Raw genomic sequence first — 18,263 nt, forward strand, 5'->3', positions numbered from 1 at the left:
CTTCGATTCTATACAATCTTTTACACTGTGACTACACAGGTTTAGTGATTTATTAAATATAAATAAATTGAATAATGTACAAAAATTGAGATCGTCTGCTTTCCTGTCTGTTCATCTTTCGCGAAGATCCCAAAAACCGAAGAGGCTTTCGAGTAACAGAGGACTCGCGATGGGAACAATCGAGCGAAAGGATGGATTGAAAAGATAATTAGATTATGCAGCACGCATCCCGGCAACGTCACGCTTTCACGAGCCCGGTTGTAAGAGGGGACGTCCGATTGAAAGAACCATGGTTGGGAAAAGAAGGTGGAACGGGAAAGGGAGGACGAGAAGGGGACGAAGAAGAGCCGTCAGGGGTCAAAGAGTTGGACGAGCGCTGTCAGGGCGTTCTAAGATTCTGACGACTTCGTGGTCCATTAGATACCGAAGATCATAGGCCTCAACTGGAACCACGGGTTCCAGTTAATGGCCCTAACGAGACGTCCAGAACAGGAGAGACAGAAAGACTTCGGAGGCGGCGGGTCTCCGGGAAAAAGTGTCCGAAGCGGAGGCTAATTAAGCGAAGCCGCCCCGGCCGACGCAAGGAAATTACAGTTAATAATACCGCGGGCCGGTTAGAAGCGTTCCTGGGCCTGGACTGTGTATTCATAATGATTCCACGATACGATTGGATCGGCCGACCGGGTCCCACCGACGAGATTCCCGGCCAGATAACAACGAACAGCGGGCCCCGGTGATACGTATCTGCGCGACAACGATTTTTATATTGAAATTTTCATGAGATCCCGGGGAAAACGCGTTATGATTATCGTTATTACCCGTTCTCTCGGTGCCTGTGCAGCGGATCACGCCTCGAGCGACACGCCGATTATAGGGATCCCGGCTGTTAATTGTATAATATTAGATCAACCCACTTTCCCTTAAACGGCACCAAAAACAGCGTGAAAATCGAGCAGAGAGATTACAAACTATCGGACGAGGCTTGATTATGGTTGTGCTGCGACACTTTTTCGACCATTTTGCTTGTCGTTCGTCATTTTCGTGGCTTCGGGCTTCTGAGGCCACAAACATGCTGTTTTTGTAGGCACAGCACTGTGTCATGGACGGCGGATTCTTGACTGTCCGTTTTTGTCGTACTTCTGCGGCAAGCATTGCATCTGAACTTAAACTTGATCGTGTTGGAACAGGGAATTGTGTGTGAAATACGAGGCTTGAATTCAATTAAAAATCAATCTCCGACGCGATTGATCAAACCCACGAAACACGGGGCGCGGTAACGTCCGTTTTCTAGCCATGCATCTTCCGGCGAGCGAGTTTCTGCACAGCGCGGCGCGGCGTGCGCCCTGCCGACTGGCCGCAACAGCCGTTTGCATAAATCTCAGCCTCGTTGATTCACGAGGAACCGGGGGACTATCGCGTACGTGCATACGTGCACGAGTGCATGCGTGAGGCCACGTTACGCAATGCGCCGAACGCGTTGTTCCTGCAACGCGGCCCGAACATCGTGTCCCCCTCGCCGAAATCGATTACCTCTTAATCCCGTTTGTTTGCACGTGTCCACTGACTCTTCGTGTCACGAGGATATAAGAGAACGAGACGTGATCTATAACGTCGTAAACTTCGTGAAAGTGGGAGGATGATCCGATCCCCCCCTAGCGGTCTTATTCGGCGCCGCGATTTTTGAGAAAGTCCGGCTATATTTGGCGCGATCGCAGGCCTCGATCATTGGCACTTCGCGAAGGCGTGTCTTGCGTATGTTATGCATTGTATTCTTAATATCATTATCATTAATTCTTTTGGAAGTCTATGGCTCATGGCTGAGGATTTTTTAATGGATCCTTGAACAGCAATACAAACTTCTACGAAACTTTTAAGCTTCCGTTTGGTACATCACAATTATTGAAAAGCCTATTAATAGGCTACCCGTAGATGAAATTTTAAGAGAAACGATTTCGTGTCTAACAATTGTAAGAAATTGAAAGAAAATATCTAGATCCGAGTTGCCATTTGCAAATGTTGATCCTTGAGGCAGCTTCAGTTTCGGAAGTGAGACAACAAGAGGAGAATCTTGGACTCGTTAAAGTACAAACAGAAACGGATCCATTTAATTACGATACCATCTCGCCAGCACATATTCAGACTGTCAACGGTCAGACTTCATCCTTGGCTCTCGTTTTTAATCAGCCCCAGTAGATAAGCATCGCGTGAAACCGGTTCGCAAGCACCAGCGCAAGACCCCGCCTAAAACCGTGACCCACTCCCACTAGTTAACGTGAATTTGTTCGTCTTCGCGGAAACAGGATTTCGGGAATAGAAACTATTCGTGAATTAGTTACGGAGAAACTTCGAACAAGGTGTGTCGGTGTGAGAGAAGTATTCCCAGCGCGACATTAATTCTCGGACAACCAGCGATGTACCCTCTTGCTTATTTTCGAGTAATGAGGATCGTCTAGGAAACCTTTACCAAGCTGCACCACACAAGGTGAAAGATTGGTATTATGCATACGATTACATGCAGGAAGTGTTGGCCGCGCGCAAGAGTGTTCGCCATTTTCATTGGGAAGTTTCTGGTGAAACTAATTACCTTGCAGTTTAAATAGAAGAAAAGTGCCCGGGGAGACTGCGTGATGAATAGAAAATGAAATGCTTGAAAGATATAGTTAACTCGTACACCGCGATGTCTTTTAAAAATGAATCCGATCCTAATAACCGGGTAATCATTCTTAAACGACTGAAATTAGTGTCCAGAATTGGGTTAAAACACACATTGGTTTAATTCAATTGTGTGGAACGTGAAAATTTGAGAAACTGCTCGCCGAGATCGACACAAAGGTAATCATGCCTTAAGATTTTGCGACGAAGAGAGAATTTTTTCATCGGAACGGAAACAAATTGCTAATAACGATCTCGTGTACATCGAAAATTGCGAGAGACTAATTACGAACGTATACTGGCGAACGAGCCATTACCGCGTAACGAGGCAAGCTTCGAAATTACAATCTTACATCGATTACGTTGAGATTGAGGCGACCACTTTGATAATCAAATGAAAGGCGCTGATAGATGCTCGAAAATGATCCTCATCGAAACGCCCTTCTCGGTCATTTTGCGTTTCGGTAAATTCATTCGACGATGAAAGATATTGTGTGTTAAATTTGGGTATTGGGTTCTACGATATGCTTGAATGAGGGATTGAATAAATGATCGATTTATTTTCAAGTAGTAAAATACAAATAACACGATAGAATTGTTATGATATTGTGGAGCGAGTATTATCGAAAATTCATTAATTCAGGCAGTTCCGCGTGCAACACGGATGCAGCGCTTGATCATTTCAGTTTCTGCATTTTCCCGTTAATTATCTGGAGTTTTCGTGTAACGGTTTAACGATGTTATTTCGTTTGGAACACGGTCCGTCGAGCATTATCGAAGATTCACCGGGCTGAAGTAAAACGTGATCAGCGGTCGGCGCTTAGGTAACGTGTACTCGCGAAGTTTTCCGCGGCGTGTGACCCGCGACGAAACGATTGACCCCCCCCCCCCGGGTCAGTTTCCTGAAACTCGGAGTACCGTCGCTTGTACCCATTGGCTTGTAAACAAGTCGCTTCGTAACGGTACATTTACGACAATATTTCACGGACATTGTGGCAGGTTAGCCCGATGCGCGGAACACGTTCGACTGTTCTGCACCTCGGAGAGGAAAACCGTATATTATTGCTGCTTGCGATTCTCGCTTATTCCGTTCGATTAGCTGATCCAGCTTGTCGGGTTACAACTTCATCGGTGCATTGGTGGAAATGGTAGCATCGAACACACGTTCACCCCGCTGTAATCCGGCCGTGGCACACCGAGGCAACACGGTAATTAACCATCGATCCGCGTACGAGGTTTCTTCCACTTCTTAAATTCACGGTGTCGGAATGAACGATCTCCGAACGAGTTCGCGCTCGCCCGTCGTTCGTCGGAATTGCGCAAAACGAACGTGAGATAGAACGCAGGTTGCATAGATTAATAATATGCCCAGTGCGCCGGGTCGGTTAATTAATATTCCCCCCGGGTGGATTTCTGTTCCAGTGTCGCCGCCTTTACCGGCGCTCGGCGAAACAGCGTGGGAGAGAGATCACGAACGAGATCGGGAGAGACACCGGGAACGGGAACGAGAGCGGGAGAGGGTGCGAGAGAGGAGCACGGAGAACGAGCGCAGGGAACGCCAGCAGGAGAGAGAGCCCGGGATCAGGGAGAGAGAGCCCCGGGATCGAGAAAAGGACCGAGAGAGGCAAAGGGAAAGGGAAAGGGACAGGGAGAGGGACGTGTCGGTCTGCGTGATGGAACCGCTTGATCCTGTCTTCGTATCCTCCTCCGCTGCCCTGCTCGCGCTGCAAAGGATAAAGGAAACGTCCCTGTGAGTACGCCTAATCGTTACTAACAGTTTTGTTTATTTTTGTGTCCAGAGGTACTTTACACCTAGTAGGTCTTAGGGTTTTTTCAGACATAAAGCAGTTTGTTGCCTTTATCTTAAAGGTTAAAATTGAAAGACTCCAGAAGGAAGATCTTATACTTTTCTTTCTGTAAATAGAATCTGTTAAGTAGGCGTCGTGGCCCTCGATTTGCAAGCTAGATCAGTGGCCTTCAGGGAAATCTGTGTCCATTTCTGGTTAGAGGCTTTCAGACTGATAGGTTGGTCCTATTCGAGTATTCTTAGTCTGAGACGTTCGTCTCAAGTCTCTTGGAACCGCAGGAGAGGATTTCTGTAAATCCAATTATAATTAAGTACATTAAATGAACAGGAGCTACCAATTTAATTACCTGCAAATACAGCATATATTTGAAACATTCTTACAAAAGTGTACGTAGAAATATTGTTAATTACAGTCAATGTGATTGATAAGAAATAACGAAAACAGATAAACCGAGAACTTGACCCCTCGCCCCTCCGTGTTTTCCGACACAAGAAACAATATACATACATGTATATTCTTTGAACAATATGTGAACAATATACATGTTCTTCACTTTTTTGCGTAGTTTATCGACGATGATAACCTCCCACATAGTGAGTGTAGACTGTAGATGTTCGCTCTCACTCTCGTACAACGGTCTCTTTCGTTTAATAATTCGTAACACATGACTTATTTAAAACACTTTATTGCATTTTATTAGTTCGAATATTAGTTTAATTTTCTGTTAATTCCTGCATATTAATTCGTGATAGAAACACAGTTTCGTAACAATTAAAAGTACAAAATTGTTAATATTAAAGCTGTTTTTCTCAGACGTTCATGAACCGCACAAAATAATTCCATACATGTTGGGTGTAATTTACACTCCAACCAATTACTCCCAAAAGCTTTCCGGAGGGGGCAATTTCGTGACTTCTCCGCAATACTTCACTGTACACCCTAAAGCGCCACTAGCGCAAAAGCACGAGTTGCATCCGTCGTAATAACTTTGCCCATCCTTGCATTTCCTCGCTGCACGAAAAAGTGATCATATAGGAACCAATCACTCCAACAATCCTTCAACAACCCCCAACAATTTTTAAAAGAGAGCTCACCTATAACAGGATCATACGAAACAATGGCGAACAGCAAGAACAAAGCGACAAGTTTCGTCCACATGTCGTCTTCTATGTTTTTCTCCAGTCAACAGAAGAGACCAACTGATTTTGCATAAGACCTCAATCCCATTATATAGCCCCCCATACACTGATTCAACCGATTTATCTTATATCGCCGTTCATTTATTAAGTGCGGCACTTGTATACGATGGCTCGTACGTCAAGACGCTTTTTCCTCATTCACTCTTTGATATACATATTCCGAAGTTCATCTACTCGCTCTCCTTTCTACGAAATGTCGCAACGCGCGCGCGCGCGCGCGGATTCCTATTAGACTAGAACATTCTCGTGAAAGTGTACGTAAATAGAAGTGTTGTTAACTACAGTCAACGCGATTGATAAGAAATAACGAGAACAGATAAACCGAGAACTTGACCCTTCGTGTTTCCCGACAGAAGAAACTACTTTTCTGCTTGTTTTATTGAGAACGATAATCTTCTACATAACGAGTGTAGACTGTAGATGTTCGCTCTCGCTCTCGTACAATGGTCTCTTTCTTTTAATAATTCGTAACACATGACTTATTTAAAACATTTTATTGCAATTTATTAGTTCGAATATTAGTTTAATTTTCTGTGGTTGCCCACGTATTAATTCGTGATAGAAACACAGTTTCGTAACAATTAAAAGTACAAAATTGTTAATAATGGAACCGGTTTTAGCAGACGTTGTGGATCAAATTCGTTGTCGGTCAAAATCGTTTTCGGTTAAAGGCGTTGTCAGTCGAAGTTATTGTCGGTCAAATCTGAAGTCGGTGAAATGTTGTCGGTGATTTTGATGGGACCTTATTGGGTTACACTCTAACCAATTGGGACTCCCAAAAGCTTTCCGGTGGGGCCAACTGTTTATACATTGTGCTTGTCTTGGTTACATTGTCGTAGACCCAGCAAGCCATCAAGGTACACCCTATAGCAGCGCCATTAGCACAAAAGCACGTGTTGCATCCGTCGTAATAACTTTGCCCAACCTTGCATTTCCTCTCTGCACGAAAAAAATGATTATATAGGGAACCAATCCCTCCAACAATCCTTCAACAATCCTCCAACAATTTTTAAAAGAGAACTCACCTATAACAGGATTAGGCGCAACAATGGCGAACAGCAAAAACAAAACGACAAGTTTATTCCACATGTTGTCTTCTATGTCTTTCTCCAGTAAACAGAAGAGAACAACTGATTTCGTATAAGACCTCAATCCTATTATATAGCGCTCCACACCCTGACTCAAACGTTTTATCTGATATCGCCGTTGATTTATTAAGTGCGGCACTTGTATACGATGGCTCGTACGTCAAGACGCTTTTTCCTCATTCACGCGTTGCCATACGTTCTCTGAAAATATCTCAAAACTTTCCATAAATTGATCTACTTGGTCCCCTTTGTACGAAATCTCACAACGGATTCCTATTGGACTAGAAATTCTCATGGAAGTGTACATACAGTACTCATGGTTTGTGTACTATACACAAAATTGATTTTTGGATCGTTGGAAAGAAGAACCACCCTTAACACGAGTCGCGAACGAAAACTGTGCATCGTCGAAGGAATCGCGCGTCACCGTGCCGGATTGCATCAAGGCTGACTTTATTATCAATTTGCAATCGGCCAAAAGCAGCGGGACACCGATTCCCGCTCGAAGCGCCGATGGTTAGATGTCGCCATATTTCATCGAATGTATAAGCACGGCCAGGGTTAATAGGATGAGATCGTGCACCACGCTGTAAATCTAGCTTAATTTGCTCTCGTGCGCGTTCGCTCGCGTTTACCATTGTTGAGACCCGCGACACTACGGGCTGATCCCGCCGGAAACCTCACGATAGAAAACATAGTAATCTCGTGACACCCGGTGCACGCTAACAAACCTCGTTCCGTACGCCACGTCACGATTTCTTTCGAGCGTGTGATCAAAAACGCGCTGTGAACGATTCTTTCACCCTTTCGACGCTTCTTTACTTTGACAAACGGCGACAGGCGGTGACAGACACTGACGTTACGGTGTCCCTTTTATCCCGGGATTTCCCCGAATGATTGTTGATTCGGTGTCGATGGCTCTATTGGAGCTTCTGAATTATTCTCGACGGGACACGTGTTCAATTGGTATCCCGTTCTTCGCGGCTCGAATTCGATATTCCTTTGACGAATGCTACACCGTGAACCGCGAATTTAACGAAAGATTGCGGATCTTTAGGCAAATACAAGATCAATGTATGAAAGTCAATATAAAAGGAGAGCTTATTTCACAGACAAAAGACAAAGCAACTTGGCAAATTGAATTAAATTTTCGACGTTTCGATCTATCTGTCAAGAAAAATAATAACTGCGTCTGCGAATTATTAAACAGAAAAACTATTATTATTACCATCAGTAAATGAAACATTGATTGTCAAAGTTGTGTACTTTGTTACTCACTTGCTTAATGAAATTATTTAAACTAATTTGGAACAACGGAACACGCGCTGTTCCCATGCCGTTACACAAGCTACTGAGACAAACGTGAAACCAATCGAAACGTTCCAATCAGATCATCGATCGACATATGAGCCAATCTTTTCGTTTTTCAACGAGAAGAGGGTGATAGATTTCAACAATACGTTGCATAATGATGTAAAATTAACCGGGTAACCGTTTCGCGGAATTAGATAAAGTAATGATCTTTCTCTTAAACTAGTACATAGCAACATATTTGCGACGCTGACCTGAATGAAACGACGCCAAACACAATGAAGCAAACGAAAGAAATGCGGGTGAAAAGTGTCTTAAAACAATTCGCGGGAGCAATTCGCGCGAAATTCGAAAAGAAACTCGATCCCAGCCTAGTGCTCACCAAACCGCCATCGCGCGACAACCGATTACGGCACGATTAGGCGATTATTACATAAAGCCCGAAGGTGGTATAATCCGATTACAGGAGCGATGCGAAGTGGAATTTGTCGCCGGAGTCCCGTCCATTTCCAACTCCTTAAAAGCCGCGCGGCGTAGTCAGCTTCGCAGCCTCCCCGTGCGCCATGTTAAAGTATTCCCGAATGGATCATTGTTTCAAAATGGTAGTGGTGAGCGCGCAGTTCATTGGAAAGGCGAAGAAGGAACTGGAAAGTACATTTGTCGTGAAGTATTGCCGCAAGCTCGCGCGGCAGTTTCTCCGCAGGGGGGCCCCCGATCATGCGGGTCCCGATCCACGGTCGCCCCGTGTGTGTTTCCTTCTATGTGGAAGTGTCTGTGGATCGGCAAGGAAACGAGCGGGACCCCGAAGATATATGCGAGAACGCGATGTATAACTATCGGTTAACGGCATTCGCGGACGCAGAAGGGAAAAGACGGACACCGATCCGCGCCGGTGGTGACGATTTCACGGCACACGCAGCGATCCAGACGATAGAGGATCGATATCCCACCGATCCTCGCCCGATCTTGTATCGAAACGATATCTGTTTGATTCCTTCTGCCGGGCCCTCGATTCTTATCGACCGTGGAAAGTATCCGGGTACTTTGTACCCGAGATACTATCGCCGCGATGCTAATTCCAGCTCAGTTCGCAGAAATGCACGCGCGGAGGATGCAGTTTACAACAATGTTCTTTTTCGTCAGTATGGGACGCGTTCGATAAACTTGTTCGCTGGTCGTATTCAAGTTTCAGTTTGTACAGAACTGCTACAGTCCACTGGCTCCGTTATAACTGATTGTCCAAAGTTAATTCTGCCGGCAACAGATTTGTGCTCAAGTTAATAAATATCTGGTGCAAATCTCGCTTTCGATTCACGAGAAAACAGGTGATATTCTTATCATTATTGAGGCAACACTCGAATTTCACGACTCGTTCAAATTCAGATAAGCAAACAAATTCAGACAAACATGAAACAGTTCCTTCTTGAGACTCGCGAGACCTACGATGAATGAATTAAATTTTCTTTTGAACATCGCTGCAAGTCAGTTCTTAGAACTTCGTACAAGAGAGGCAAATCGCACAAGGTAGATCTTGAGGATCAAAGCAAAAGTTGCGCGTCTTCCGCGAAGTCGAAGATCGGAAAATCACGGTGGGATGAAGGTCGCGTTTCTTCAGTGGTCGCAGATCGGAGATAAGAGTCGGATTATCGCGAGTAGAAGCGGATTTATGCCAGTTTAAACAGCAAGCTGCGGGTCTGCGGCTCTCGCGGCATGAAGAAGCGCGCTTCTTCTTGGGCCTGGGCTTCGTTCCGATGAAATATAGCCCGACTGGAGGATGCGTCAGTGTGTGCCGGCGCTGTTTTATCCGGTCAAGCTGAAACGCGAATTCCTTAAGGGAGAGGCCGCGGTAGCGTGAATTCCTCGGCCGCGGGCCACAGTAACCGAACCGTGTCCCGTCGCGATCGCATAATTTATGTATCCAGCACAGGCTTATAGAAAATCGCGTCTGACACTTTGTTTCATCCTTCACGGTCCGTAGAATCTTCTGAGAAAATTGTTTTCCTATACTCCCTGCAGAATTTCTCGTGTATTCCTCCAACGGAGTAAATCAATCTTCTTTAATTGTTATAAAATATATTGCGATTCTAGTTGCAAATCCTGTGGTGTTGGAAATGTTCACGGAAAGGTTCCGCACACGCCTGTCACGTCAGCTGTGATTTACAGTAGGGTCGAATGGTTTGATCGCAATGCACCGCTTTAAATTTTACGATAATATCGAAGAATGGTGCTCGAGGAGAGAGAATCCCCCTGCTCGAGTCAACGTGTTCGCCGACCGAAGTCACGTTCAATACCCTAAATTATCCTTGAACAGCGATCCGCTTCGAGGGACAATCGACTGCACGCGTCGACACGGCTCGCGTACGAATTTGGTCGCGAAACGAGTTTTGCCGGGCGCCAAGATAAGATTGATCGACTCGGTTCGACGTATCTTCCTTTCTTTTTCTGTACCGCCCGGGACAAAGTTGAACAACCGGTGTACAAGGGCCTCTAACCCGTTCCGGTAGCCCTGTTTCGAAACATGCCCTCGAAAGCCCTTGCTTCTTATCCACTGCCTCGAACATTAATTATTATACCGTCTGTATCGAACATCGTGAATTCACATTTTGTGCGAAAGTCATTCAGATTGGTTCGAGTACGGCTCGTGAAATCATGTATGGAGAATAGCGAATCCGAATTCAAAAGAAACACTATAACGATCGCCACGCTTTTAGACTCGACAAACGGAAACAGCGGACACTTTTTCGCGTCCGAGTATTTAAAAATTATAATGGACTCGTGCGTAAATGCTCGGTCGATTTTAAACGATAATTAAGTATCGACGCGTTCCCCCCCCCCTCCCCGATCGCGGTATTTATTATGCTCGACAACAAGTGACGCATGAATATGCATAAACGACGGGCGTAAAATGTTTCGGTGAAAAAGACGGTGATTTATAAACGCGTTTAATGCGCCCGCGCGGCCGACAAAAACGGTGAAAGATGACAGTAGCTTAGACGCAACCCCGGGAGCAATAATTAAAAGTGCACCGCGCAGCGACCATGCATTCATAATTACGCGCGCGGGAATGATAAAACACGACTGTTAATCAACTTTTTCATTTCTTCGAACCCTTAATAAAGAAAAAGGATTTACATTTCGTTCCCCTTTCTTCTCTCGAATCGATGTCTCGCACGACGAGCATCCGTGGCACGATTATACGCTGCTACAGCGTCTCGCAAAAATTCATACGAAATCCTTGCAACAGGTTCCGAAGAGCAATCAGTTCTTATTGTGTTCCCACTGTTCCATCTCCGCGAATCGCCGTCGGAGAGGCTCTAATTTTCCGGTGATAATCTATTACCCCGCGCGTTCAGATCCACGAATTCATTACGGGGAATCACGGGTAGTTTCGCGAGTGCAAATCACAGGTACCGTTCTCAGTACAGCCAGCAGCGTTCGTCTGTGATCCCACCGGGATTTCGCGTCTTGTAAAGTTTCCGAACAGACCATAAGCGATCTTCAGATATTGTGAAGAAGCAAAATCCACTAAGCGTCTATGATCGTAATTATCTAGGTGCACGGTAGCGTACCAGCCAAGTTCTCGCACTACCTCCTTTTACACGAAACAACTTAGTCGTTTTTTAGAGGCTTATAACTCGGCACTGGAGGCAGATGGAGAGATGTAATTTCGTACACTTGTTAAGTGCTATCATGTCTCAATATTTACACAACATTAATCTTCCAACATTAGTAGGTTCCGAGATATAAACCTCAAAAATCGCTAACTTTGTCACTGTCTGACTGACTGACATATCATCAAAACCTTTTGGGTACTTCCCATTGATACAAACTTGAATATTTGATACATAGGTCCACCATAACAAACAATCAAAGGAATAATTACACTGTCCAACGTCAAATTTGTTCCACAACTACTGTTGCGTGGTTCTTATAGAGTTTTTTGCGCTGAAGTTTTTGACAGTTTTTGAGAAACATGACTTTGAAAAAAAAACATATTTTTCAACTTTAAACGAATATTGTGGTGTTATTATAATAGATATTGAATTGTTCTTTATAGCAAAAGATTCTGTAGACTTTCCCGAATACCGCGATATCAAATATTAATACATTATGATTGTTTAAACATGTTTACACAATCATTAAAGGCGGAGAGACACCACTTTTGCACCAATTTTTGAGGATATTTTGCAATTTATCTCAAAAAATAAGGGTCAAGCAGAAAATCGAACTATGCCACGCGATAGAGCAGACTTTTATCTTGAGAAGCCCCCCTTTGGAGTTACTTTTTAAACCAATGGCCATAAAAGGTGTTAGGTAGCGGCCAAGATTTAATAATTTAGCCCTCCATGTAACTCTTCAAAAATTAAATAGCGTTCTTTTAAACTAATTTTTACAAACGCTTTTTTCAGTATTGCGAGAGGTATGTCTAAGCTAACGAACTCGGCCGTATGTTGTTTGATCTCACAACTTTTTACGACTATAGGAACTTGGTTCCTCTTTACAGGATGTTTTTGTTAGGTTACATTTATCTGCTCGAGTAAATACTTCCGTGTTGATCCACTGTGATAATCTTCTGCACCCCGATTTTTCTTACCGTTTATCATGTTTTCTTCTTGTCGAAGGTTTCGAGAAAATGCTGCTAGATAGTGCGATCGAACCCGATCGGTGCATCAAGATGCAATCGACGAGCGCATAACGTTAAGAGAACGCGTGGATTAGCGCAGGAACTGCCGCGTTTTTCCGCGTTAGTGGCGCGCGGCAGGTTCGACATTATTCTTAAACGGATTCTTCGTTTTTCATACGCGTCCACGGTGGCGTATGTATAATGCATCGGCAAATAATTTCACCCGTTCTTCATCGAACCGGTCATAACAGATCAGCTTACGCGCCGATTGATAAACCCGGCGACGCTACCGGCCGGATGAATTATGCATGCCAAAAACTTTCTGTATAAATCCATCGCGAATGCACACGAATTTGTCGATTCACCCTCCACCCGACACCGTCGAACGAGAAATCGTACGATCGTTCGCGGATTTGTCGCCGGATGGATCAAAGATGAAGACGTTTTCGCCATTAGCGGAGCCAAAATGACCGAATTTCTTGTCGAACTTCTTCTTGCTCGTCATAATCGACGTCGCCGCAGGTATCGGGCCGCGGTTACAGGAGCGTACGATGCAAAAAGCTGCCCGCCGACTGTTAACCTGGATTAATTCGTGCTCGGTGGGACTCGCGGAGAGGGACCGTGCGACGGAAAGTTGCGGGGGACGTTTTTGCAGCGTAGTTTTCGCGTTAGGTATTCCGCGTGCTCCTTATCGCGGCCTCATCGCTATGGAAAGTACAATGCCTAGTTCATTAAGTACTTTACGCCGTGCGAATATCTCTGACACTTGCGGTTACGCGGAATAGATCTTTTGTCTCGTTCGGAAAGGGTTAGACCATTTGAGAAAATGCTCGTGCGTTGTTGGAATCATGCTGTTCGCACACCGTAGACAATTTTTTATTCGACTCAATACGCGTTGTCTTTAATCCATCTAAGTAGAGATTTCAGAATGATTGTAATCATTTTCAGTGATGCCTCGGAGGAGACAATCAAGTCCAAAGAGTTCGAAGAAGAAAATAATTATTGAAAAGTTTTATTGTTTACGAGAATCCGCAATTTACTAATAATTCAGCTGAATTATAACTCAATTGTTATTGAAGATAGTAAATATGTAATACTGTTCTGGTAGTCGTTTCTTTGCTGTGACAATTGTATAAATGTAGTTAAAAATGCATCGACGAGTTTGAAGCTTTGAAGCATTTGATAATTTTTGTTCGATTTCAGGGTGTTTCACAAACGTCCCGCACTGGGGACCGGAATCGGAATCGGCGGGAGAGGCAACGCAGGTGTCGGCGGAAATGGTGGAAATTTGGGGGTTGACAGCGAGTGTGGCGACGCGTTGAAGAGACGCAAGGTTCACAGATGCGACGTGGCAGGCTGCGATAAGGTGTACACGAAGAGCTCCCACCTGAAGGCTCACAAGAGAACCCACACCGGTAAGTTCACCATTTGTCTTTCTAGAATACATAATACAGCGATTAATTTATAAAAATTCGATGTCGTGAGAAATCAGGTGAGTACGAAATAGGATCGGAAAACGTTAAATGCTGTATTTTCTGCTAATGATTCGCAGAAATGTGTGAAACGGCTAACTAACATGTCAAGCACTTTCGTAAACGGAATGAACGTTCCGAGACAACGCGAAATCTCAATTAGGAGAATGTCTAAGACCCCAAAAGGCTCGACTAATTACCGAACGAACATCCTCGCGACGAACCATCTGAAACACCGTTCTGCTCGGTTTCGAAGCAATACCGCGGCGTTCGCAAACGGCAACAGGAAATTCCCGTTTTTGTTCGCGCGTTTCGCGCCGCACCGCATCGACGTGCTTCGCGGTCATTAAGAGATCTTCCCACGTTAACCAGACGGAGACAGCGTTATTAACGAACGCGCATAATGCGGCGAGATTCGGCCGCCGATAACGCTAATCCTGAAAGCGAGGATATCACCGGTAGTAAAACGTCGAGGTTTCCCCGGTTAGGACGGGTCAAACGCGGGTCATTAGTCATCGGTGGCCATTGATACCCGGCCGAGATACACCGGGCCCCGAATGGGAAAACGTTCCGCCGAGGAGGAAGAACGCGAGTCCCGCGATTTACGGAATTTTTCACCGATAACCGCCTGGCTGAGAATCAACAGGATTTGGTGTTTATCCCTTTTCGCGGCGTGCCAGGCATATTCGTCTCGCGCGGGGGACGTTTTTGCGCATCGACGAAGGTCAGAGGTCCTGGAGGTTCGCGCGAGAACCTGCACCGTCCGCCCGCAGCCCCATACAAGCCCCATAGAAATTCGATAATACGCCGAAGTCGCGGTGGAATACCATCCCGGCGAGAATGCGTTTTTAGTAAGCGGTCGAGCGTTTTCATAGGAGCACATCCGTAGCTCAGGCCATTTATTATCGCCTCGCGAGGAACCTGAAAGAGGTCACACCGTTCGTTCCTAGCCATACACGCCGGTACGCGGTCACCGTCAGTGTGTATACTGGGTGTCTCGGTATATCAGCTGATTCCACGTACAAAAATCGGTAAAAAAGAAGACGAATTACATTTTCTAGTTGACGCTTCGTTTTGGAGAAAATTGATTTGAATGTCCGATGAATTCGTGTGACCCAGCATGCGTAAGAAGTGGAATTAGCTAGCCACGATCAGACGCGTCAGTCTAATCAACGGAACACGTAATCACCGAATTTTTGCACTGAATTTTCTCGAAAACGAAGCATGCTGTTCAATAAGAATCGACTGACGCGTCTGTGGGATCATCATCAACCGATTCTTGTGCGTACTTTGAAACCTAATTTTCTCGAAAACGAACCTTCGACTGAATCAGTGTTGTGCACGTACCACCCGTCCTGAGACACCCTGTATGTGTGTACACAGAGTACGCTGAAGAAGCCACGGCTTCAAGAATTTCCGGTGGATAGGTACCTTCGTGAAGGCATCGCCGCCGTCTAGAGAGTGCAGAGGCGGCGGGGTGAGGGCGTGGTCGTGAGAACCAGGATCTTTTGTCTGGTCCATGGTTCAACCAAGACGGTGTGTGACCGGGGTGCTCAACCTGAACCGTCCCGTTCCTGTGATTCCGACTTGAAAAATGATTACGCCCGGACGAGGCTATGAAATCGTTCTCCTTTTCCGGAGAACACGTATCTGATCCGCCTCTCGTTTTATGTCGACGGGCATTTTAAAGACCGACAGGTTGTTTCCGTCGTATAATTGCCCACCCAGAGATAATACATCCACGTCTTTAAAATCTCTTAATGATTTCCTTTTTCAAAAATGCAATGATTTCTATAGAAAATCTCTTGGTCATTAGTTATCGACTCCCAAACAGGAATGAAACAATTCTTCACTGGACGGCATCTCGTGGTCTTCCAATAAATGTCACCTTTCTTTCGAAATCTACGAGTACGTTTCTGAATAGGTAACGACAGTATAGACGATCGGTTTCTCGACGTATGAAACTAGAATCCGATATGCCAGTCAAATAATGTCGTAGAAACTTTCGCTATAATAATTGTTTCAACGACTGTGCGGCACGGCCTCGGCGAGGTGTACTTATATCCATCATTCTAACGCCACGGCATTATGCAGCCATAGGGATATCTTTGCACAGACGGATACTGCCACTCTGGATGTGGGAAATGCCAATTCATTGATTACTATTATTTCTGCCATTCCACGGCATAAATCGTACGCGGATCGTGCACGCTGTACAACGATCGTTCCTCGTCTGCTCCCAGAAGCGCTGGAATTTGTCTCGTATGAAAAATCTATTGTTCTGAAAGGTCGGAGCGAATCGGTGTTATCGGAAGCACTGGCCCAGTGTCGGGTTAAAGAGCAGTAACACGACATTATTACGATGCAAGCAGGGATCATAAACTGTTATAACCAAAAAGAAAACGAGTCATAGAATAACAAGTGTTTCATCGACTAAAATCGTATTGGTTACAAATAAGGATTATTTCTTCTTTTAATTATCTGATTAAGCCTAAACCAATATGCTGATGTATTTAAATCTTTTTCATATGTCCATTGCTTCAAATTGTGCTTGCCTATTTTCGTCATAAATTCATAAAATCCGCAGTCTACTCATAACAGTTATCGATGGGAGAAGTTTATTTAGATCGCTCATAATAGTTATTCGATGAAATAAATTTATTTCGACCGCTCATAACAGTTATCAATGAGAGAAGTTCATTTAGATCGCTCATAACAGTTATTGATGAAGGAAATTCGTAATAGTCATTATTAAATAGTACAACTTTCAAATGGTAGACAATCAATTATTTCATAAAATTTTTATTCGTAAGATTAATTGCTACAATCAAAATTTAATGTGGCAAACAAACAGATTTTGTGTTGTTCTTATGGTCTGTTGATTCAACTTGTTGTATAATGAGGTAAAACATTAAATTGCGACGGGACTATTTAAAAAAAGATGTATACAGGGACATTCTCGAATGAATATCGAAGAGTAATTTTATTGGTCCCAATGCTATATACCCAGGGAACATAAAATATAATTTAAGTCGGGTACTTGCAGTACTTCAAACTTGTAGGACCAAGAAAATGAAATCCCGTGGAAATATTTTCCGAAGCTTGTCAAGATAAAATTAAATTTTCGAACAATCTAAAAGCGATCGAACTCGAGCAAAAGTAATCTAACTTGCCGCTAGCATTTACTTCAGCCGCAGCTCTCACAGTTATAAAATTCTGTTCAAGCAACATATACCCTCTCATAAAATATGAAGATGTTTCTCACAGAAAATTTATGAATTCCGTGTGAAGATCGTGTGTTATAATTTTAAAGGACGACACGCGCGAAATTAGTTTGCTAATTTTATTCGGCCGTGTTCTAAACGCGACTTCGTGTTCTCCAGAAATTGGTAGTTGGTTGCGATCGATCGGGAATTTAAAAGAAAAAAAAGAGGGGGTTTGTTGGATCGTTTTGCCACGAAGGGTTCGATGCTACACGCATCCGCGATACGGAATCTCGGAACGGCACCATCCTTAAACCGTCCGGCCCCCGTAACGAACGCACCGAATGCTCCGAATCCAGCTTGCTAACCATGATTGATGATTCTCACGGCTCGCACGGTAGAATTTGCATCGAATTTATATCGTGCCGCTTGCAAACTGTATAATGGAGTAATAGCGGTCCGCCGTACTGCCGCTTTCGATACCATGAATCTTTCGAACACACGCCACGAACATCGGAAGCTACATTGTACGGGGCAGCAGGGCGAAATATTGCCGAGGATATGGTAAACGCCGGCTGCGGGAGTTAGGCTCTTTATAATGGCACCGGCTAGTATTCCGTGTCCATTGGCAGAGACCCTGGTAGCGGGTAAGTAAATAATAAAAAGCCGATTGTTCGTCAGACCGATTCCGACCGAATCGTTTATCATATCCACAGCAAGACTTCGACTCTAAAGACAAACATGGCGCGCCGATTGAATGATATTTTTCACCATTAACTTTTGTTTGAAGCTGTTTTCAAAGAAACATGATACGGATGTTTGATTGTCGATTTCATCGATTTAACCCCTTGTACTATAACTTCGAGTCAGACTCGTGATGAAGATTTCGAACAGGATATATTGGAT

At 44.4% G+C, this 18,263-nt stretch overlaps 3 protein-coding genes across 4 annotated transcripts in view; 1 reads left to right on the forward strand and 2 right to left on the reverse strand.

Moving 5' to 3' along the window:
• Positions 1–18,263, forward strand: part of LOC143208072 (uncharacterized) — a 417,089-nt gene that overhangs the window by 386,535 nt on the left and 12,291 nt on the right. For both annotated transcript variants that reach the window (XM_076422141.1, XM_076422142.1), the window contains 2 exons: positions 4,075–4,402; positions 13,886–14,097. In XM_076422141.1, the coding sequence (XP_076278256.1) occupies positions 4,075–4,402; positions 13,886–14,097 (540 nt within the window). The remainder of the gene's footprint in view (positions 1–4,074; positions 4,403–13,885; positions 14,098–18,263) is intronic.
• Positions 5,130–5,721, reverse strand: LOC143208077 (serine protease inhibitor 3-like). The gene is made up of 2 exons (XM_076422145.1): positions 5,555–5,721; positions 5,130–5,471 (listed from the first exon to the last, which is right to left on the reverse strand). Exons 1-2 carry the CDS (start codon positions 5,616–5,618, stop codon positions 5,335–5,337), a joined length of 201 nt encoding a protein of 66 aa, XP_076278260.1. The 5' UTR covers positions 5,619–5,721; the 3' UTR covers positions 5,130–5,334.
• LOC143208075 (uncharacterized) lies at positions 6,139–6,836 on the reverse strand. The gene is made up of 2 exons (XM_076422144.1): positions 6,685–6,836; positions 6,139–6,598 (listed from the first exon to the last, which is right to left on the reverse strand). Exons 1-2 carry the CDS (start codon positions 6,746–6,748, stop codon positions 6,411–6,413), a joined length of 252 nt encoding a protein of 83 aa, XP_076278259.1. The 5' UTR covers positions 6,749–6,836; the 3' UTR covers positions 6,139–6,410.

The sequence above is a fragment of the Lasioglossum baleicum genome, chromosome 4 (assembly GCF_051020765.1).
Source record: "Lasioglossum baleicum chromosome 4, iyLasBale1, whole genome shotgun sequence".
Classification (NCBI taxonomy): domain Eukaryota; kingdom Metazoa; phylum Arthropoda; class Insecta; order Hymenoptera; family Halictidae; genus Lasioglossum; species Lasioglossum baleicum.

Excerpts from the sequence above, each read along its gene's own strand:
- LOC143208077 (XM_076422145.1), bottom strand. The coding sequence starts at position 5,618 with ATGTGGACGAAACTTGTCGCTTTGTTCTTGCTGTTCGCCATTGTTTCG. Across the intron at positions 5,472-5,554 it reads TTCGTATGATCCTGTTATAG|CGAGGAAATGCAAGGATGGG; the intron begins GTGAGCTCTCTT and ends TTTTTCGTGCAG.
- LOC143208075 (XM_076422144.1), bottom strand. The coding sequence starts at position 6,748 with ATGTGGAATAAACTTGTCGTTTTGTTTTTGCTGTTCGCCATTGTTGCG. Across the intron at positions 6,599-6,684 it reads TGCGCCTAATCCTGTTATAG|AGAGGAAATGCAAGGTTGGG; the intron begins GTGAGTTCTCTT and ends TTTTTCGTGCAG.